Here is a 22853-nt window from a genome sequence, read left to right as displayed (position 1 = left end):
ACCAGGACAGCTGGAGTTCAAACACCAACCAACACCGAGTGAGGAAACCATGACAGAACCCGGATCACCACTGAATCTCTCCTGGGTGGGAAGGTGGGCTGTCCCTGCACAACGACCGACAGCCCCACCCAAGCGACTCTGGCTCCCCCCTTGTGATAGTCGGAGCATGGCGACCCGGAGGTCATTTATCTCTAGGCTCTGCCTAGAAATTTTCTCACTGAGTCTGCCCACAGCTGATGAGAGGCACTGACACCCCACTGGGCCCATGTTAGGCTCAATCGTACTGTGAAGAGAGGGTGGTTAGCACTCAAGGGCCGCAGTATCCGAGACACGATACGAAACTGAAATGAAGATGGAGGTCAAATCCCGACACTAGACAAGAATCCAATGTTGAGCTGATGACTAAGCACCAAAGCTTAGTTCAGATGCTCTTTAAATATTAAAATCCTGGCGCCACAACATGGCCACGAGCTAGTTGGGTGAGCCTGAATCCTTAAAGGGGCTGCACCAGCTATCCATATTCCAGAGAGTTAAGAGCATCTAAACCCCAGAGGCTGGCATGGTCGAGTACATGTCGTAACAGTTCCTGAAACATGAAGTGTGTATAATCAGGCTCCTGTATCTCTTCCTTGGTGGTAGCAATGAGAAGAGGGCACGTCCTGGGAGATGGGGTCCTTAATGAGGCATCACCTTTTGAAGATGTCCTCGATGCTGGGGAGACCAATGCCCAAGATGGAAGTGACAGAGTTCACAAGTTTCCACAGCTTTTTCCGATCCTGTGCAGTGGCCCCTCCATGCTGGATGGTGATGCAACAGCTAGAATCCTCTCCATGGAACATCTGTAGAAATTTGCATGTGTATTTGGTGACATATTAATTCTCCTCAAATTTCTAATGAAGGATAGACACTGTAGTAGTGTCTTCTTTGTAATTGCATCAATATGTTGAGCCCAAAATAGATCCTCAGAGACGTTGACAGGCAGAAACTTGAAACTGTTCACTTTTCCCACTCCTGGCCCTCTTCATTTCATTTACTTTTACTCTCCTCACTCTTTTCTCACCTTCCTCACTTTGATTTGTCTTCTCCATCACCCTCTTCACCAGGCCTCCTTCCTCAGAACTTTGCACCAGCTTTCTCTGCTCTCCCATCATCCCTCTATACCTCCTCCCACCCTTGCCTGCCTCACTTCCCCTTTACTTTCTCCACTTATGCCCTCCTCTTCCCACATTCCCCTCAACTCATCTGCCTGGGCCAAAAGCCTATGTGCCAGCCTGTGAAAGCTATTTTGTTTTATCTCACCATCATTAAATAGTTTTTGTTTTTTAGTTATTTTAGACAACTTAATTTTTGCTTACTTAACTTGAATTCAAAAAAAATTTGTTTCACTTTTAAATGGCTCTAAATGTCAGGGACAATTTAAAGCTAAATTCAGTAACAGGTTTTAAAGCCAACTATACCAGCTTTACCAGCTGTCACAGAGTCTTAGGAGCCATGATCATCCTTAGTGCACTTTCAGAGACCTCCTTATCATTCAGACCATGAACTGAGATCCAGCTCATCTCACTGTCGGTAGGTTGCTTCCTATATTTTGGATAGCTTAGTTTGAAAAGAAAATCATGATCATGATGGCCATAGTAGAAGTAAAACCCAGTTACAACAAAGAAATCCTCCACATTATTCCATGGAAACTACTCTTATCTGAAGGGCTAGATCTAATGAGAACGTTCAATCCTTTAAGTCCTAGCTAGTTCATGAAGAAAAGAATCCCACTTTTTCTCACTATGGGAGTTAATTGCCTGAGGACTACTTATGACCCATATACAGAGTTGCTGCTTTTTTATAAAGGTAACCTTCTATTAATTATTAGATACATATTTAATCCTAGCAGTAATGAGATAAGCTTATTACTTTGACAAACTGTACAAATCACTAAACTATTGACATACAACAGGCATTTAAACAGAGATAATTTAACAATTGTGGCTCATATTTTATTTTAATAAAAATCATTATTTTTTGATCTTTCTTCCAGGCCTTTAATATTTCAGTCTGGAACTCTAAGCTTGTTTAGTTATGAATAATACCCTAGGAACTTCTGCACACATTGTCTCTACTTAAATGATGAAGCCAAAGGTGTTTGTTCAATTGGATGAGGCCATTTACACCCAAAGCACGTTCCTTTCATCCATATGATATGCTAGGGAGAACAACACTGCCTGAATATTGATGGTTACTGGTGCTACAGTGGCCTTCAAATAAATGAGGAAAGGGTGATGTGCTGGTCATGGGAAGTAAATGGTGCATGGCACCATATGTATTCCCTGAATGTGGAGACCCTTCTCCTTTTCTGATTCAAAATGTACATTGTTGCTTGGTTAAGAAGTACATTGAAGTAAGGGCTCAAATCTTAGTGCATATCATCAACACAAGAGATTCTCACAAGGGACTATTCCAGTATAATCACACATCTTTGGCATCACATCAGCTCCAGCAATTTGACAAAGAGTGGTGGACCAAGTGCTCCAAGATATCCCTGGAACACAATGTTCCCTTAATAGCGTCATCGTGACTGGAAAAAATGATAAAGAGCACCTCCAGAACCTTGCTAAAGTGCTTACCCAGCTGAGTGAGTATGGTCTGCATGCAAAGAGAGAGATATGTGAGTTTTTCAAGAATGAAATTTCATACTGTGGACATGTCATCGTCAAGCATGGCTTACATAAGTCAGAAGAGCAGACTGAAGCAGTGTTATAGGCTTCCAAACCAGAAAATGTTTCACAACTCAGGTCATGTACTCCGGTTTCTCTCAAACATTGCTACCAGTGCTGCATCCATTGAACACGCTGTTGCAGACAGGAGCAAAGTGGAATGGTCAGAAAGATGTGAAAGAGCATTCAAGGAAACAAAGAGACTAATAATATCTGATGAACTGCTCACCCATTATGACCCATCCCTGCCCATCAGACTGGCAATCGATGAGCCCCCTTATGGCATTGGAGCCGTTTTGTCATATATTATGAAAGATGGATCTGGACGTCTGATTTGCTTCAAGATCATTGACAAGCGCAGAATGCAACTATGCACAGATCAGCCAAGAGGCCCTTAGTGTACTATGGGGAATAAAGAAGTTCCACCACTACCTCTACAGACAAAAGTTAATGCTAGAGACAGATCACCAGCCCCTTGTGTCCACTTTCACTCCCAATGCTGACTGCTACTCAGATGCAATGTTCGGCACTATTCCCAGGAACCTACCCTTATGACATAGAATTCAAGGGTACCAAAACATCACAGCAACTGAAGGAGCAAAGTCTTCCTACTGTCATGCAGCAGAGGTGTTTCACAGCGCAATGGTGGACCAGCTGCCAGTGACAAATTGCAAAGTACAAAGGGAAACAAGGAATGACCCGACATTGTCAAAAGTCTATGACATCACCACGCAAGGATGGCCAGCTCATGGTAATCGTGTGTTTCCAGAGGTCTCAGCGAGACAGGACCAACTGTCGGTATGTCAAAGAACACTGATGTGTGGGTCTTATGTTGTGGTTCCCTCTAAACTGTGCACCAGTTAGAAAATCTGCATGAAGGGCACCTGGGTACCGTCAGGATGAAGAGTCTCAGCAGGAAATACATGTGATGGCTGGGAATAGATAAACAGATTGAAGACTTGGCCAGAAGTTGTTTGGGATGCTGAAAAGTTCAAAATACACCACCACAGGCACTGGTACATCCATGGGAGTGGCCATCTTTACCTTGGCAAAGGGTATGTACAGACTTTTCTGGGCCATTCATGGACCCCATGTTTCTGATTGCTGTGAATGCTCATTTGAAATGGCCGGAGGTCATACAATGAAGTCAGCACCTTCAGCAAAGACTGTCTCCTCTCTGAGGACTATCTTTGCCAGAAACGGCTTACCAGAACAAGTTGAGAGTGACAACAGACCACAATACACGTCAGAAGAATTCCAACTGTTCAGAAAGAAAATTGATATCAGACATTTTAAGTCAGTTCCTCACCACCCAGCAATGAATGGGTTAACTTCAAACCTTCAAGCAGTCCATTAAAGTGATGGACAAGGACGGCATATCTCTACAGCACAAAAACTTATCTTTTGTGTATTGGAACTGTTCACGTGTCAACAAATCAAATACTGTTCATGAACAGGAATCTGAGATCTCGCATAGACCTCCTGAAACCAGATCTATAGAGGTGCAGAATAAACAGTACAGCCAGTTGCCAAGTGAACTGGCAAGGAGCTTCGAGATTGGACAGAAAGGCCTAGCACGTGATTACTGAGAAGACAAGTGGACACCTGGTAGGATAGCTACAAGTACTGGACCACTGATGCACACAGTGAATGTTGGAGGTCAGACATGCAGACGTCATGTGGACCAGATACTAGATGCTCAACTGAAGCACCCACTAGAGTCGACTGCATCCAACAAGATGGACACATTACAATCATGGGACCGATCTCTCAATGATGATGTCACTGACAGCAACGTGACACTGGAACCTGAGAACATTGTCTTAGACAAGACACCTACCAAACTGGATGCCACTCCACTGGTCCAGAAGCACTATCCTGAAAGAGACAGTGCACCACCCTAAAGACTGAATCTTTAGAACTGTGAAGTTAGTTATGGACTATTATAGTGAAAGCATACTTTTGGAATGTGGGTTATGGAAGGGAAATTGAATGGTTTGTACATATACAGTTTATGTTGCATTAATCTAAAGGGGGAGAAAGTGTAATGTATGGATCTATTGCTTTTAGAGCAATGACCCCCCTTTGCACTACGTATTGATCTGTTGTCTGCACATGAGCTGTTGTCTATTCATGTGCATTGTTCTCTCTCTCTCGTTGCAATGTGAATGCAGCAGTTAAAGCCATTGCTTGTGTGTGTGCTTTTATTTAATTGATATGTAGTTGTGTACAGATACAACAGAAAAGTTCTTGAAAGTGTGTCTATGGGTCATGGGAACAGTTCAGTGATGGGACAAGCGAAGTTGAGTTAAGTTATCCCCTCTGGTTCAATAGCCTGATGGTTGACGGGTAATAACTGTTCCTAAACCTGGTGGTGTGGGTCCTCAGGCTCCTGTACCTTGTTCTTGATGGCCTAAGTGGTGGGGGTCTTTGATGATGGATGCTGCTTTCCTGCAACAGCACTCTGTGTAGATGTGCTCAATGGTGGGGAGTGCTTTACCTGTGATGGACTAGGCCAGATCACTACTTTTTGTTGGATTTTCTATTGAAAGAGCATTGTTTCGGTACCAGGCCATGATGCAACCTCTGTAGCAACTATATATACTCAATATACTCAGTATACAACTCAATATACTCTCTGTAACAACTCTATAGACATTTGTCAAAATTTTAGATGTCATGCTGAATCTTCGCAAACTTCTAAGGAAGTAAAGGCACTAATGTGCTGGGCCCAGGAGAGATCCTCTGAAATGATAACACTAAGGAACTTGTTGACCCTCTCCACCTCTGATGCCCAATGAAGACTAGCTTATGGTCCTGCAGTCTCCTCCTCCTGAAGTCAATAATCAGCTCCTTGATCTTGCTGACACTGAGTGAGAGGTGGTTGTTGTAGCACCACTCAGACAGATTTTCAATCTCCCTCCAATATGTTGATTCGTCACCTCCTTTGATTTGACCAAGGACAGTAGTCTCATTAGCAAACTTAGATATGGTTTGGAGCTGTGCTTAGCCTCACAGTCGTAAGTGTAAGGTGAGAAGAGCAGGGAGCTAAACACACAGTCTGTGGTGCTCCTGTGCTGATGGAGATCGTGGAGAAGATGTTGTTGCCCATCAGAAACGACTGGGGTCTGCAAGAGAGGAAATCAAGGATCCAATTGCACTAGGAGGTATTGAGGCCAAGGTCTTGATGTTTACGGATTAGTTTTAAGGAGATGATAGTATTGAATGCTGAGCTGTAGTCAATAGGGAACATCCTGGTGTATGTACCTTTGCTGTCCAGATGTTCCAGGGTTGAATAAAGAGCCAATGAAATGGCATCTGCTGTGGACCTGTTGTGGTGGTAGGCAAATTGGAGCAGATCCAAGTTGTTCCTCAGGCAGAGTTAATATGTTTCATCACCAAACTCTTGCAGCGGATGTAAGTGCCACTGAACGATAGTAATTGATGCAGGTTACCATATTCTTTTTAGGCATCTTTCTTAAGGGTCATCAATAAATTTTAGTCAGGTTGTCAGCTCCACCTGAAATCACAATGTCAGCTACCGCCCAGTGTTAACAATCTTACCAGGATATTTCAAATCTAGGCAAATTATTGCACTTTCCCAGGAAATGGCTTTTGGCCAAGGCATTAAACCATCTACTCTCTCACAGGGACAGATAAGATCCTCAGCATTGTTTCAAAGCAGAGCAAGGGAGTGCCCTGTGTTGTCCTAATCAATATTTAATCGAAGCCAATTAGCAAGAACAGATTAAGATGCCATTATTATAGAGTCATGCAGTCAATGAAAATTACAGTCCTCTTGGTCCATAGAATCTATGCTATCAAGTAATTGTTTCTTTTAACACTAATTGTACCTAACCCAATTTATTGTCTCCAAGTTCTCAGTTCCTGCCATTCATTTACACACTAGGGGCAATTTACTGTGGTCAGTTAAGCTATGAAACTGCATTTTTTGGGGAGATGCAGGAGGAATCAGGAGCATCTGCAGGAAACTAAGTAGTCACAGGAGAATGCAAACTCCACACAGAGAGCACCAGAGATCAGGATTGAATGACTGGACCCCAATCACAGGAGGAGCAAGGTAGCGGTGCACATAGCAAAAATACAATGATTCACCATCTATGAAGTGCCAAATCTACAAAGGGACGCTGCTGCTAATCAGCCAACAAGTGTTTGACCCTTCTATCATTCCCCAAGCTGAGGAAGAACTCTTTAACCTTTGCACTTTGTGATTTAATGTTATAAGTTGTTGAATTCTTTCAATAGAACATCGAGATTTTCAGCTTTTTCTAGTCTTTTATTTATTTCATGTTAACATGTTACTACTTCACACCTTTGCCAGGAGTATTGTGGATGGAGTAGAATAGATGGGAGAAATATGATACAGTTTATGAAACACAGTTGGAACCAGACACCACTTGTGACTACATAAGGGACTGAGAGTCAGCTGTTGTGCTACAGGGGACAGCAGATGAACAAAATCTCATCAGAACCCGGCAAAACAAAAGGGAATTTACATTTTTGAAACAAAGTTACAAAATTGCTTAATATTCTAGGATTTTTTTTTTGTCAGTTGCATGAGAATTCTGGATATATGAATACCAGAGATATGTGAGTTTACTGTGGTTGGTGTGGAAGGAATGGAGAAGAGGTGGAGAAGAGTATGATAGGGGATGGACTCTAGAGTTTGGAATAAGGGTACAGGAGGGAGTTGAGAAGAAGGTGCAGAGAATAAGTGAGTGAGTTTCAGTATTAGAAGTAATGGATGTGTTTCCACCCTACCTACTAGGTCTCTCTCTCTGTCTCTCTCTGTCTGTCTCTCTCTCTCTCTCTCTCTCTCTCTCTCTCTCTCTCTCTCTGCATTAATACCTTCCCTGTTTTCTCTCTTTTCTTTCTCTCCCACTTCTTTTCACTCCCTCACTTCAGTCACTTCCATTGCACTCTCCCTTTTGCTGCACTTTCTAACCCACTCCCTCTTCTATCAGCTCCCACTTCTCTCTCCGACACACTCTATTCTGCTCTCACTTGCACTCCTACCCCTTCCTCTTCTGCCCTCTCAAAACCTTTGCAACCCCTTTCTCCTCCACATGTCCCTCTATTGACATGTCCCTTTTCCTCCCTCTCTCTTCCCTCTTCTCTCTCCACCATCATACCTTCCTCCACTCATCTTTTCTCTCACTCCATCTTCCCTGCCTCTCAAAACCTACCTCCTTCCCTCCGCATTGTACTGCCTTTGTTGCATCTCATCCAAATATATTCTTATCATGGAGATTCAGAAATGAGTGTGGCCAAGTAAAATGATGATGGGTCACGTGGCCAGATGCCAGTCAGTGAATGATGAAAAGTAGAGTTGCGTTAGAAGACAATTAGAGGAATGTAAAAGTTCAAGGTTTATGAGATTGGAAGAGATAACAGGAGGATTTAACCATAATGGGAATTTTAAATTATAGTATCAAGCCTATGAAGTGCTGGATCCTAATGCTTTTGCAATCCAAAGGTTCTTCAGAAGTCAAGAATGAGGTATAAAACTTGTTGCTTATGATCATTTTATTAAGTGTTACAAGAATGAAAAATGAACAAGAGCTGAGAGAAAAGATAAAGGAGAAAGCAGCTGTGGCCGTCTCATACTCACTAGAGAAAACAAGAATTCCGGTGATAACAATTAACCTGTAAAATGACACCTGCTCCTGAAAACTAAAAGGTTTCTCAAAAAATACAGAAGCAAGTGTATCGTAATTAGTGGAAAATTTTTTGAACAATTACATGTAGAGTGAAGGGGAATGAGAGAAGGGATTTGATAGAGTTATGCTGCACAAAATTAGGTGGGGTATAGATAGGGTAAAAGCAAGCAATTTTTTTCCCCTAAGGTTGAAGTGAGACTAGAACTAGAGGTTATGGGTTAAGCGTGAAAGGTGAAATGTTCAAGAGGAACACAAGGGGGAACTTCTTCATTCAGAGGGTGGTAAAAGTGGTGGAACTAAATGGAAATGGAAATGGTGGATGTGGGTTTCATTCTAGTACCTAAAGGAAATTTGGATAGATATGTGGAGGGGAGGGATATGGAAAGTTGTGATCCTGGTGCAGGATGATGGGATGAGGCAGATGAAGAGTTCATCATGGACTAGATGGGCTGAAGAGCCTGTTTTTTGCTGTAGTGTTCTATGACTCTATGTATATAGATGATTATTTAAAAATAGAAGCAAACATAGGAACGTTAAACTACAAGAAAAATAACAATAGCAATCCAACATTAGACAAAGCATTTTACATTTGACCACTTAGAATTGAAAGCAAAGCATTTTTCTTTGGGCCACTCAAAAATATTGGTACTGTATTGTTTAACAGTGCAATTAAAACTGTGATTAACTTGCAATTAATTTTTTTTAATTGCATGATTTATCTTTTTAATAGTGATTAGTTTTGATGTTAATTATGTTAATGAACACAAATGAATCTTTTCTGCAGATTTTAGCTGATAAACTGGTTAGTTCTTTTTTCCACATATTTTGTATCATTGTTACTGTATATCTCAAAATTTGCTTTTCCAGTCATGGCCAAATTTCATGAAAATTTGAAATAATGAGAACTTCTACCCTTGTATAAACATGTATGAAAGTAAGCTGCAAAATATTCTTTGCTCATATGTCACAATACCATCTAAAAAAAGTAGAGAGGTATAAATCTGCCAACGCTAACCCAGTCAATCTAACATGAGTAAACCTCCAAAGGCACACTTTACTTCAGGAAGAAAAGCCTACCAAATCTTTGTCCAACAATTCCAATGAAATCAATGGGGACTTGGATCCTGCATCAGCTCTGACTTGGCAAGAATTTGTGGATTGTATTTCATGTGGAGTCCAGCAAAAAAAACCAAACCAACAAGTTAGGTCTTCTGAATCTGTCAGCAACATGAATAGAACAATGGAGCTCACTGCAGTTTTAATGGCTGAATGGAGGCAGTTGCATTCGATACCGTTGGCAATAGACAGCATGAAACAGCCCAGCCCAGTATTCTCTGTTTAACATCAGAACTAAGGCTAATTTATTCCATGTTGCAAAGTGCCATTTGGGTCAGTGGTTGACTCATTCACCCTGCCATACATCTGCTCTTTCCAACTTCCTCACTGTACATCCAAGCTGCCTCTCCAGTGCTGGACAGAGAGCGTGACCCACATTCTTGGAAGCACTTTTGAAATGAGATGTTAAACTGAGACCTTGAGACAATTGTTGTCTGTGCCCATTTTACCACTGTAAAGCAGACCAAATGGAGATAAATAAGAAATTAGATAGGTCAAGGGTCATCATTATTCATTAGCAAGGCAACTGACTCCTTGCAGTCAACATATGGAGCGATGGCACAAAGATAGGGAGGAAATTAAGTTGTGAAGAGGATCTAAATTGTCAATTTTGGCAGGGAAAATAAAAAATATCTATTATCTGAATGGTGAGTTGGTTAAAAGCTCTAAGATATTGAGGAATCTGGGAGTCCTCAATATGAGTCAATATGACTCAATGCATGACTTCCAGAAGACTAGCATGGATATAAAGTAATTATTAAAACTATTAATGTTATATTATGTTGCTAGGAGAATTAAATACAAATATATGGACATTGTGCTTATGTTATATTAGGCACTGTTGGGCTTGAAATTCTGCCCTGTGTTCGTTTAGGAAGAGAGACAACCAACACCGGAATATTACAAAACTTGGGTTTATTGCAGAATCCGTAACTGGCACAGCGAATCCACGGAGTCGCTGGAGAAGGCGCGTTCCGACTTCCCCTTACAATCTGCTCTTATTTATACCCCTTTTCCCCCCAGCAGGTAATATCGGGCACTTGTATCCATCTTATTGGCCCGATGCCATACACTCACGAGTTACCTGTTTCTTTTGTTTACTGAATCGCGTGACACTAGTAGTTTCGGTGTAGCGGAATCCCCAGTTTCGCTTCCCCCCTCCCTTGCATTCCGGCCTCCTAATATTACGTGAGCCACTCCTGACCTGTAATGGCAGTCTCGAATTAACCCTAACATTAACCCTAACAGCACTTATAAGACTATACCTGAAATACTTTGTATAGTATTGACCTCCTTATTTAATGAATGAATCAATGAATAGTGACAAACTTGTAGCTCTTGACCAAGTTGAAAGTCACCTTTTTCCCAAAGGAAGGTCCCCCGTCAAATTGCCAGGAAGCAGAGAGGCATAGGTGCCAGTTAGCTCATCCTCTGAATGGTCATACCTTTGATCTCGCTGCCATGTTGGGAACTATCTAATGACACCACCATTTCTGCTCAGGTAAGAATCATGTCTCCCACCTGACATCAGTCTATACATAGGAGCATAGATATTACACCAGTGCTCGCAACCCGTCCTTCCTCCAATTACCAGCATTCTGTAATCATTAATGGACACTTCAACCCACCTCCTTCAGCTAAACCATCATGTTCTCCTTATTGCTTCATTTCACGTCACTTCTACTGAACCACTGCACTATATTGACATGTACCCAAAGAGCATCCCACAGGTCTACTGCCAACTACCACCCTCCTATCTAAATTGGTACATGTAGTGAGCGACTGTGAAAAACTTATCCATCCTCACAGATCATTTCATCATATTGAGATAGAACAAGGGAAAAACAATAATACAATGCAAAATGAAGTACTGCAGTTACAGAAGAAGTGCAGTGCAGAGTCAGAATCAGAATCAGGTTTAACTTCACTGGCATATGTCATGAAATTTGTTGGTTTGCAAGAGCGGTACATTGCAATACATAATAATAATTTAAAGTACTATAAATTATAAAAAGAAAAAACAAATATATATATATGCACACAAGTGTGAGGTATTGAACTTTGAAAGGAAAAACCAAGGTAGAACATACAAGGTAAATGGTAGGGCACTGAGGAGTGCAGTAGAACAGAGGGTTCTGGGAATACAGATACAAAATTTCCTAAAAGTGGCATCACAGGTAGATAGGGTAGTAAAGAGAGCTGTTAGTACATTGGCCTTTATAAATCAAAGTATTGAGTATGAGTTAGAATGTTATGGTGAGGTTGTATAAGGCATTGGTGAGGCCGAATTTGTAGTATTGTGCACAGTTTTGGTCACCGAATTACAGGAAGGATATTAATAAGGTTGAAAGAGTGCAGAGAAGGTTTACAATGATGTTGCCGGGACTTGAGAAGCTGAATTACAGAGAAAGGTTGAATAGATTAGGACTTTATTCCCCGGAGCATAGGAGAATGAGAGGTGATTTGATAGAGGTGTATAAAATTATGATGGGTATAGATAGAGTGAATACAAGCAGGCTTGTTCCACTGAGGCTAGGGGAGAAAAAAACCAGAGGACATGGGTTAAGGGTGAAGGGGAAAAGTTTAAAGGGAACATTGGAGGGGGGGAGCTTCTTCACACAGAGAGTGTGGAATGAGCTGCCAGATGAAGTGGTAAATGCGGGCTCACTTTTAACATTTAAGAAACACCTGGACAGATACATAGATGAGAGGTGTATGGAGGGATATGGTCCAGGTGCAGGTCAGTGGGACTAGGCAGAAAAATGGTTCGGCACAGCCAAGAAGGGCCAAAAGGCCTGTTTCTGTGCTGTAATGTTCTCTGGTTCTATAGGATACGCCTTGGGTGATGGGGATCTTTAATGATGATTGCCTCCTCTTTGGTGCATCACCTTTTGATGATGTCCTCAGTGCCGGGGAGGCTAGTGCTTATGATGGAGCTGGCTGAGTTTGTAACATTCTGCAGTTTTTTCAGATCCTGTACAGTGGCCCTTCTATATCAGATGGTGATGCAACCAGTTAGAATGCTCTCCACTGTACATCTGTAGAAATTTGCAAGAGTCTCTGGTGTCGTACCAAATGTAGTCAACCTCCTAATGAAATATAGCCGCTGTCGTGCCTTCTTTGTAATGGCATCATTATGTTGGGTCCAAGGTAGGTCTTTGACATCCGGGAACTTGAAACTGCTCATCTTTCCCACTGTTGATCCCTTGATGAGGACTGGTGTCTCGACCTCCCCTTTGTGAAATCCACAATCAATTCCCTAGTCTTACTAATGTTGAGTGCAAGATTATTGTTGCGATACTACCCATCCAGCTGATCAATCTCACTCCTGTACCCTTCCTTGTCACCGTCTGAAACTCTGCCAATGATAGTTGTGTAATCGGCAAATTTATAGTGGGCGTTTGGGCTGTGCCTAGCCACATAATTGTAAGTGTTGGGAAAGTAGAGCATTGGGCTAAGCATGCACCCTTGAGATGCACCAGTGTTGATGTCGATGAGGAGGAGATGAGGAGGTGCAGGTAGACAATAAGGTGTAAGAGCATTATGAAGTATATTGTGAGGTGAAGAGTCCATCTCGCTGCAGTAGCATACCACTCAGTAGTCTTACAACAGCAGTATAGAAGCGACTGAGCCCGAAGCCTGGCTCTACATGCTTTCAGGCTTCTCTATTTTCTGTCCAATGGGAAAAAGGAGAAGATAAAATGTCCAGGATGGGTGGGGTCTTTAATAGCTGCATTACCGAGGCAACAAGAGATATAGACAGAGTCCAAGGCTGATTTCTGTGATGCCCTATGCTGTGTTCACAACTCTTGTGGTCTCAGCAGAGCAGTTGGCATACCAAGCCCTGATTCTTTCCATGGCGCATCTTTGAAAATTGCTGAGGGACAAAGGGGACCTGTCAAATTTCCGTAGCCTCCTAGGAAAGTAGAGGCACTAGTGTGCTTTCTTGGCCATGGCATGTATGTGGTTGGACCAGCACAGGCTATTGGTGCTGTTTCCTCAGTACAACATGGGGTGTTGGTGGGTAGTTATTGTACATCTGACTCCACTTCCTGTAGATTAAATCAGGATACAGTATTAAAGAAATGGGAGCATGCGGAATGGCTGTTTACTATAAGTGACTTTTACTTAGTCCATCCAAAGTGATATATATTAAGAGAAAACTCAATTCCTTTCATTAGAGGAAAAAGTATCCTTACCACAGTATTTATCTGATACTCAAGTTCCTCTTTTTCCCTCTGTACTTCTTCCAGCTCCCCAGCAGGAAGTATTGGCGGAAGGCTTCGGGCAGTGTAACTGCCTAATTTCAGCTAGAATCAAAGATAGAGAAGGTATATCATTTTGCATGAAAAAGACTAACACTTAATGTCAAACAATAGAAAAGTCCTACATCAATATACTAAACCAAAAACCTATCTTATTCAGGCAATGCTGAAAATATTCAATTAAGTTTTTACAGATTCCTTCTGATGTCTGTTACAACCCTTCTAATTTTTCTCCACACGCACTGATCCATTTTCTGAAGGCAAGGAAGTGAATCATCAAGGTACATATTGAACAATAGTCTTAAAATTAAGTCTACATTTTAATTCTTTGATCATTCAAAGAATATAATGGACTGAACTTCTTCCTGATCTCTCCTTTTCCCATGGAAAAAAAACACTATCACCAGCAAAAGCCTCAGATAGGAGAGGGAAAAAAAGTAATCTATGTTTCTAGCCAAGACCCTTCATCAGCGCTCTTCTTCCTGGAAACTGTTTATTCCTCTCTATGGGTGTGGTGAACTACATATACCTGTCTGGATACGCTCCTCTGCTGACTGCTCCTGTGGCTCCTCCCACAGACCCCTGTATAAAGGCGATTGGAGGCACTGCTCCTCCCTCAGTCTCCAGGATGTTGTGTGGTGGTCTCTTGCTGCTAATCGTGGTCTCTTGCAGCTAATAAAAGCCTATCGTTTGCCTCCCGTCTCCCAGAGTTATTGATGGTGCATCAATGGGTAGCTATGGTTTGCAGATCATCCAATTGTGAAACAAATTCTCCAATTCATTTCCAATAATACTCACTGTGCAATAGAAAAAATGAACCCAAACAGTTTTACTGAAGGCCTCGTTCCTTTTCCACAGAGTCCATTCATATGTTGGCCTTGCAGCAAGCCCAGCACACGTCTATTCTGTTTTCTCTTGTGTAGATGATGCTGGGCTGTCTCGTTAAACTGGACCATCATATTATGATCCATTTATTGTCATGAATCCATCTGGCTCTGATTTTGAGCTTAACTTTGCCAGAGGATGTCATATAGTCTATCTGGTGTATTGAGAAGCCTTCAGGTTCAATGGCAGATAAAGCAAATGTAAGCCACATTTCAGTGAGGCATGGAACAGAATGGTTGTTCAGTTCTCTTTGGTTCGTCAGTTTTACCCATAGTTCATTAAGTTTGTTCTTGATAGCCTGGGTATTAGCTAGCAGTATGCTGGAGAGGGGATGGGGTAACTCAACAAATAGGGCTGAACTTACTGCGGAGGTTATCGAGTGGATCACAGCCGTGAAAACATTTCCTGCTCCGAGAAATGGCCAGTTCACATAAGTTGTAAAAAAAATTAGAGGGACCATGGCACCCACCCTAGATGTCCTCTCTTCTCCTCTCTCCCATCGGTCAGAAGATACAGAAGTCTGAAAACCCGCCACCAAGCTCAAGGATAGTTTCTATCCCACTGTTATCAGACTCTTGAAAGGACCTCCTGTAAGATCAGGTGCACTCTTGGCCTCACAATATACCTCATTATGATTGTGCATTTTATCGTTTACCTGCACGGCCCTTTTTCAGTTGCTTTTACACTTCATTCTGCATTGCTGTTGTTTTACCGATTCTGGCTCAATGCACCGTGTAATGACTTGATCTGTATAAACAGTATGCGAGACAAGCTTTTCGCTGTTTCTTGGCACATGTGACAATAGTAAACCAATGCCAACACCGATAGTATATATTCCTTTAATTTCTAAGATCAAGAGATAATTTGGATTCAAACAAAGAAGGGAATGAAAGGGTTGATGGAGAAAAATCTTTTCCATTGGAAGGGAATTTAGGAAAATGGAAAGACTTAGTAGAGTTATTTGTAAAACAAGTCAGGAAAGTCACCATCACATAAAGCGTGGCAGATAATTGGTCAGTTCATAGCTTTAATTTTGTGTTTCATTTATTTTGCTCAAAAAGATCTTGCAAGCATAGCAAGTGGACAAAGTTTGGATATACATCGGTTTTAATCTCACAGAATGATTCAAAGACTAAATGGTTTCTTCCTGTTGCTAACTGGTGACAACATTACAAGTATAAACAATATTATGAATTAGAACCACACCTTAAGCTCAATAATTGCAAGTGTGTTTTGAAAGTCAGAAATTGGGCCTTTCTTTCTCTGTTTTCAGAACCAAAGAATGACTACAGCGCCGAATGACATTCTTTTATCCATTAACTCTATACCGTCTCTACGTTAGAACAATCTAGTTAGTCCCAGTATCCTACTCTATTCTTGAGGTTCTGTAAATCCTTTAATACAGTTATAAAGTCATAGAACACTATAGCACAGAAACAGGCCCTTTGGCCCACCTCATACATGCCAAACTATTAAACTGCCTAGTCCCAACAGCTTGCACCCAAAGCATAGCCTTCCGAACTCCTCCCATCCATGTGCTTGTCCAAACTTCTCTTTAATTTCAAAATCAAATCCACTTCCGCTGGCAGCTCATTCCACACTCTCACGACCCTCTGAGTGAAGAAATTCCCCTCATGCTTCCCTTAAACTTTTCACCTTTCACCCTTCACCCATGACCTCTAGTTCTAGTCCCACGCAAACTCGGTAGAAAAACCCTGCTTGCATTTACCCTGTCAATACCCCTCATACTTTTATATACCTCTATCAAATCTCCCCTCATTCTCCTACACTCAATGCCCAAGCCAGCTTGGAAGCAGTAATACCCAAGTTCACTACCCTCTAGATGAAAAACATTACTTCTCATTTCCGTTGGGAGTAGCAGACCCTTATCTTGAGACTGTTACCCCTGTTTCCAGAAAGATCACCCAGGGAAACTTCAGCTTCACATTGACCTGGTCAAGCCCCTTATGAATTTTTAAGTTTCAATATTCACATTTTTTTTATAAACTCTCCCAGATAGATCTAACCTGCTTAATAATTTCCTTATATCAATTGGGTAAATCCTTCCGCATAACCACTATCTTTTTTCTGGTAGGGAGACTAAACATGATGTTCTAGTTTCTCAACAGAGTTCCGATTTCTGCTCTTCTAAACTCCAGACAATATCACTCCAGGTTGCTTCATCTTTCCCTTTTAGAACAAGCCTACTCAGCATCTCCATTCCAGGAATCAATCCAGTGAAGCTACATTCCCTCTTTTGCAAGTATATCCTTCCTTAGTTGTGGAGATCAAATCTATAAACAATATTGCATGTGCTGTATCATTAGCTTTTCATTCTTCTTAATTCTAGATAGTTTCGACCATTTCCTTTGTCCATTAAACAGCCTTCTACAGCACTGCCTTCCCAGGAATTAATTCAGTGACTGTTAGCTGCATTGCAAGCATATCCCTACGTACACTGGGAGACTAGATCTGTGCATAATATTCTACGTGTGGTCTCAGCAGGGCTCTTGACTGTAGTTGAAACATCTCTATCTTAAACGTGTCCCAATATTCAATAAGATTTGGCCACCAGGATATCTCCTGAACTATCCACCAATCATTCTAGTCATTCTGATAGTCAGCTACTGCATGCCTGCACAAACCTGAGCCTCCTGATCAGTGTTATCCATGGAACACTCAGTCTTGCAGGTGGTCTACGGTGAAGGTCACAACTTGAGCTCCACCGGCTAACAACACTTCCATAGTGTTTTTATAGATGTGTGGTGGAGAGCATTCAAATTGGTTTCATCACAGCCTGATGTGGAGGCTCCAATACACAGGATCACAAGAGGCCGCAGAGTGTCGTAGACCTAGCCGGCTCCATCATGGGCACAATCCTCCCCATCAAGCACACCTTCAAGAGGCAGTGCTTTAAGAAGGCATCATCTATCACTAAGAACCCTCACTCTCTAAGTCAGGTCCTCTTGTTCTGACCATCAGGGAACCTGGAGACCCACACACAGTGTTTTAGGAACAGCTTCTTCCCATCCAACATCAGTATTTCTGAATGGTCTAAGAATATGGCCACTTCATTCCTTTACTTGCACTCCCGATTTGATTTTTTATTATTTATAGAAATTTTATCTTTGCACCATACTGCTGTTACAGAACAACAAATCTGATGGTATATGTTGACAATAGTAAGCCTGATTCTGATTCTTCCTGCATCTGTGGCTTTCTTTCTCACAGAAAATGACTCGTATTTCCCACTTGGCACAGGATATTGCATTCCATGGGTCTCAGGTATTCTACCATGCCTCAGACCAACTCAATTAATAAATAAGGAACTACAACTTTTGCTAAGTCACTTACGTTTATCCTGACCTGGGGCAATTAAAAAAAAATTCCCAGTACTTTATTTAAGTTAAAATTTTCTCTAAATTTAGCAGCTCTCTGCCTCTTTTGATTCTTTTAAACTTACAACCACTGCTCCCTCACTCCTTTTTCTCCATTGTGGCTCTATTTCTTACGATTCTGCTCTCTACATCTGTCTCACGAACCTCTCTTGGATGCACAGGAGCTCTTTTCTTCAGCTGCTTTTATTTACCAGCTTTTCAAAGTTTAGAGTAAATTTATTTTCAAAGTACATATACGTCACCATTTACAACCCCGAGATTCATTTTCTTGTGAGCATTCACAGTAAATACAAGAAGCACAATAGAGTCAATGAAAGACTACGCCAAAATAGAAAGTGCACACAGTCAATGCGCAAAAGGCAACAAGCTATGCAAATACAAAAATAAATAAATAATAATAAATAATTAAGCAAAAATTTTTGAAAACATGAGATGAAAAGTCCTTGAAAATGAGTCCACAGGCTGTGGGAACAGTTCAGTGATGGGGTGATTGAAATTGAGTGAAGTTATCCCCAGAGGTTCAAGAGCCTGATGGTTGAGGGATGATAATTGTTCCTGAACCTGGTAGCTCTCGTACCTTCTTCCTGATGGTACCTGCGAGAAGAGAGAATGGACTGGATGGTTGGTGTCCGTGATGATGGCTTTTCCATTCAAGGCATTGGTATTTCTATACCCAGGCCATAATGCAACCAAGCAATATATTCTCCACCACTTATCTATAGAATTTTGTCAAAGTTTTAGATACCATGCCAAATCTTTGCAAACTTCTAAGAAAGTAGAGATGCTGTCATGCTTTCTTTATAATGACACTTCCATGATAGACCCAGGACAGATCCTTGGTAATGATTAAACCAAGGAATTTAAAATTGCTGACCATCTCCACCTCTGATCCTCTGATGCGGACTGGCTCATGGATCTTTGGTTTCCTCCTCCTGAAGTCAATAATCAGCTCCTTGATCTTGCTGACATTAAGTGAGAGGTTGTTGTTGTGGCACCAGTCAGCCAGAGTTTCAATCTTGCATGTGCTGATTCGTTTCTCAAAACGCTGATTCTTCACCACCTTTGATTCGGCCAAAGTCAGTGGTGTCATTAGCAAACTTAAGTATGGCCTCACTGAATATGTCATTTGCTGAGAACTCTATCAGGCATTGTCCTTTCCTACACTCACCTCCCTCTCCCATCACATTCCACCATCTTAAGCCCTTCATCACTCCACCTATCACCTTCTGACACCATTCCCAATCCCCATCCCCCCACCTCCCTATCTATTACCTCCACCTTACATAGACCCACCTATCACCCTGCCAGCACTTGTTCCACCCCTTCAATACAGGCCATCCCCTCTATCTTTCAGCCCACATAAAGGGTCTTCCACTAAAACATATATGTCAAACTCAAGGCCCGCGGTGGAATTATCTTTGGCCCGCAAGATAATATCTAATTACTATTAAAGCTGGCCCCAGTAATCGAAGCGCCTATGGCGTATGATATGGCTAATGCTGAGTTTATTCAGGTACCAGGTTTTCAGGGTTTTTAGTGTTTATTCGGTTTCCCTGGTTTATTTCCTGAATATCATTAATGAATAAATTTTTTTTCTATTAGAGCTGGCCCGCCGGTATATTGCATGCACCACTAATACTACAAATCCCACAATGCACTGCCAGTGCATTGCTCGCGCTTGCCTTACTCTCTCATCAGCATCCTTATGGCGCTAGTCACGTGTGGTCAACTTTCTGCTATCCCTCACCCCAAAAATGGCTGAACGAAAGGTGGACTTTGAAAACAGGGGTTTTCAAGGCAGGTGGGAGGCAGAGTATATGTTCGCAGATATAAAGGGCAAACCTGTTTGTCTTGTGTGCGGAGACGGTGTGGCTGTAATTAAAGAATATAATGTAAGACGACACTATGAAACGAAACACCACGACAAATACAAGCATCTGGACAAGAAACAGAAGCTCCAGAAGGTAGAAGAGTTGAAAAGAAGTCTGGCGTCACAGCAGGCTATGTTCACAAAAGCCAAAACACAAAGTGAGGCTGCTGTAAAGGCTAGTTTTATTGTGGCAGCAGAGATCGCTAAATCAGCCCGGCCCTTTACCGAGGGAGAATTTGTTAAAAACTGCATGATGAAAGTTTGCGACGTCGTGTGCCCAGACAAAAGGCAAGCATTTTCAAATGTGAGCCTGAGCAGAAACACCGTTGCTGACCGTGTACGTGAGCTTGCCACCAATCTACAACAACAGCTGGTGGGGAAGGGAAGAGATTTCATCGCATATTCCCTTGCTGTGGATGAGAGCAGGGACACTTCTGATACTGCCCAATTGTCAATTTTCATTCGTGGAGTGGACTCAAGTCTGTGTGTAACAGAGGAACTTTTGGGATTAAGATCAATGCATGACACAACTACTGGAAAAGATCTCTTTGAAGAGGTATCCAGATGTGTAAATATAATGAGGCTGCCTTGGGATAAACTTGTGGGACTGACGACAGATGGAGCGCCCGCGATGTGCGGTCAAAAGAGTGGATTGGTGGGCAGGATCCGGGAGAAGATGCGGGAGGAAAACGGCGCAGGTGAGCTGACAGCTTATCACTGCATCATACACCAGGAATCGTTGTGTGGCAAAGCCTTGAAAATGGAACATATAATGAGCACCATAACACGAGCAGTTAACTTTATAAGAGCCAAAGGTTTGAATCACCGCGAGTTCAAGTCGTTTCTGGAGGAGTTGGGTTCAGAATATAATGATTTGCCCTATCACACAGAGGTGCGATGGTTAAGCCAAGGAAAAGTGCTGAAAAGATGTTTCGAGTTGCATGAGGAGATCTGTCAGTTCATGGAAAGCAAAGGGAAAGACACAACAGAGCTCCGGGATAAAAAGTTGCTTTGTGAAATGGCGTTTCTGTGTGACATCACGAGCCATCTCAATGCGCTCAACCTGCAGCTTCAGGGGTGGGGTCGTGTGATCACAGACATGTACGCTGCAGTGAGGGCTTTTAAAACCAAGCTGCGCCTGTGGGAGACACAGATGCAGCAAGAAAACTTGAGCCATTTTCCGTGTTGCCAAACTATGAAAGAGCAGGTTTCTACCGCAGTGTTCCCACGTGCAAAGTTTGCTGAAAAACTTAGCATACTTGGTGCTGACTTCACACAGCGATTTGCCGACTTTGAAGCCCAAAAAAGCAGGTTTGAACCGCTCAGTAATCCATTTGCAGCTGACGTGGAAAGCGCACCAACCAACATACAAATGGAGCTGATTGAACTCCAATGTAGTGACACACTCAAGGCAAAGTCTGACTCGGTGGGCGCTGCACAGTTTCTACGTTTCATTCCCGACACAATGCCCCAGCTGCGTACCCAAGCTGCTCAGATGCTCTCTATGTTCGGCAGCACATATCTGTGTGAACAACTGTTCTCTTTGATGAAGATAAACAAAACATCACACAGGAGTCGTCTTTCTGATGAACACCTTCACTCAATTCTGAGGATTTTCTCAGCTCAGAGCCTGACTCCAAACATTGATGAACTTGCATCCAAGATGAGATGCCAAGTATCTGGCTTAGACTAGTGTGAATCACAGAGTGTTGGCCTGTGGAAAAATGTTTTCATTAGAAATTACTCCGGAAAAGCTGCAGATAAAGCCATAAGAAATAAATGCAACTGATCTTTTATTTATTTAATGTTCAATGTTGTTTTTGTAGGCAATAACCTAAGCTTTGTTAGCTCCAGGTTAATATGTGTAATAAATTCATTTCAATAAGTTTTGCAATAAACGCTGAACCAGTCCGGCCCTCGACTTGTACCGATTTTTTAATTTTGGCCCACTGTGTATTTGAGTTTGACACCCCTGCACTAAAACATTGAGTCCATTTCCTTCCATAGCTTGACCTTCTGTGTGCCTCCTGTGATTGTGAGTTACTCTCTTCACTAATGAGGACATTTCTTTCCCGTGCTCCTGATACTCACTTTTGCTTAAAGTCAATATCAGTGCTTTCTACAACATCCTGCTATCATGTATGAAGTGAGACACTGTGAAAAGGACATAATGAGGCTAACTACATTACCCTAGCCGAATCACAAACTTCTCAGTGTGTAAGAGACATAGATTAGTTTCAGGCTATCTCTGAGTGACATGATACAGGTCCATAAACAGGGACACAGCCAAAGAACAACACAGGAAACATTAAATCTTACATGATGCATAGCAATAAGCTGGGGCTGAAATCATGATCCTGCATGGGGCACCATTAACAAGAAAATACTGTGCACCAAACCCTCTGTGGATATCAGTACAACAGTGAATTTCTCCCCTCTGAGTGCAGAAGCACAAGACATAAAAAGTTTCAAAACTGAAGCTGCCAATTTGATTCAAGTAGTTCTGTTGGAGATTATTCTCTACACAAACAAATATTTACTACCATGCGCATGTCTGCACACGTATGCTTCTGTGATTGCTTACACTGACAATAGCAATGGGCTCAAATAATTAGTCCTTAAGAGCATCAAAAGGAAATAAAAAGACCAAATGGAAGTATTGTTTTTTGTAGATAATATTCCTGCCCCAATAGAGTTGGAGAGTGTGTCTGTAATGATTGGATCATCTTTCCCCTCACTGCTATAACCTTCAGTCTCTTTTATAACACAAAATCCACAGCTTCGTCTGAAGGGAGTTAATCAACATGGAATTAATTTCTTTTGATAAAAAAATTTTCTTTTTATCAGCTGATTGCTAATAAAAGCCGTCCTTATCTCTAGCTTGACCTGATTCTTACCAGTATCTTACAGATGCTCTTCAATCATCTGAT

The 22853-nt window shown here is 41.9% G+C and overlaps 1 protein-coding gene across 1 annotated transcript; it reads left to right on the top strand.

Annotated features, from left to right (window-relative positions):
• The first annotated feature begins 19807 nt into the window (after positions 1 to 19807).
• LOC140727372 (general transcription factor II-I repeat domain-containing protein 2-like) lies at positions 19808 to 21685 on the top strand. Its single transcript, XM_073044649.1, has one exon. The coding sequence runs from the start codon at positions 19808 to 19810 to the stop codon at positions 21614 to 21616; it is 1809 nt and encodes a 602-aa protein (XP_072900750.1). The 3' UTR covers positions 21617 to 21685.
• The last annotated feature ends 1168 nt before the right edge of the window (positions 21686 to 22853 follow it).

This window comes from Hemitrygon akajei, chromosome 5 (assembly GCF_048418815.1).
Source record: "Hemitrygon akajei chromosome 5, sHemAka1.3, whole genome shotgun sequence".
Classification (NCBI taxonomy): Eukaryota; Metazoa; Chordata; class Chondrichthyes; order Myliobatiformes; family Dasyatidae; genus Hemitrygon; species Hemitrygon akajei.
The sequence above is the reverse complement of the archived record's forward strand: the minus strand, read 5'-3'. Positions and strand labels throughout refer to the sequence as shown.

What these genes read in the sequence shown, in the direction of transcription:
- LOC140727372 (XM_073044649.1), top strand. Translation starts at nt 19,808, where the DNA reads ATGGCTGAACGAAAGGTGGACTTTGAAAACAGGGGTTTTCAAGGCAGG.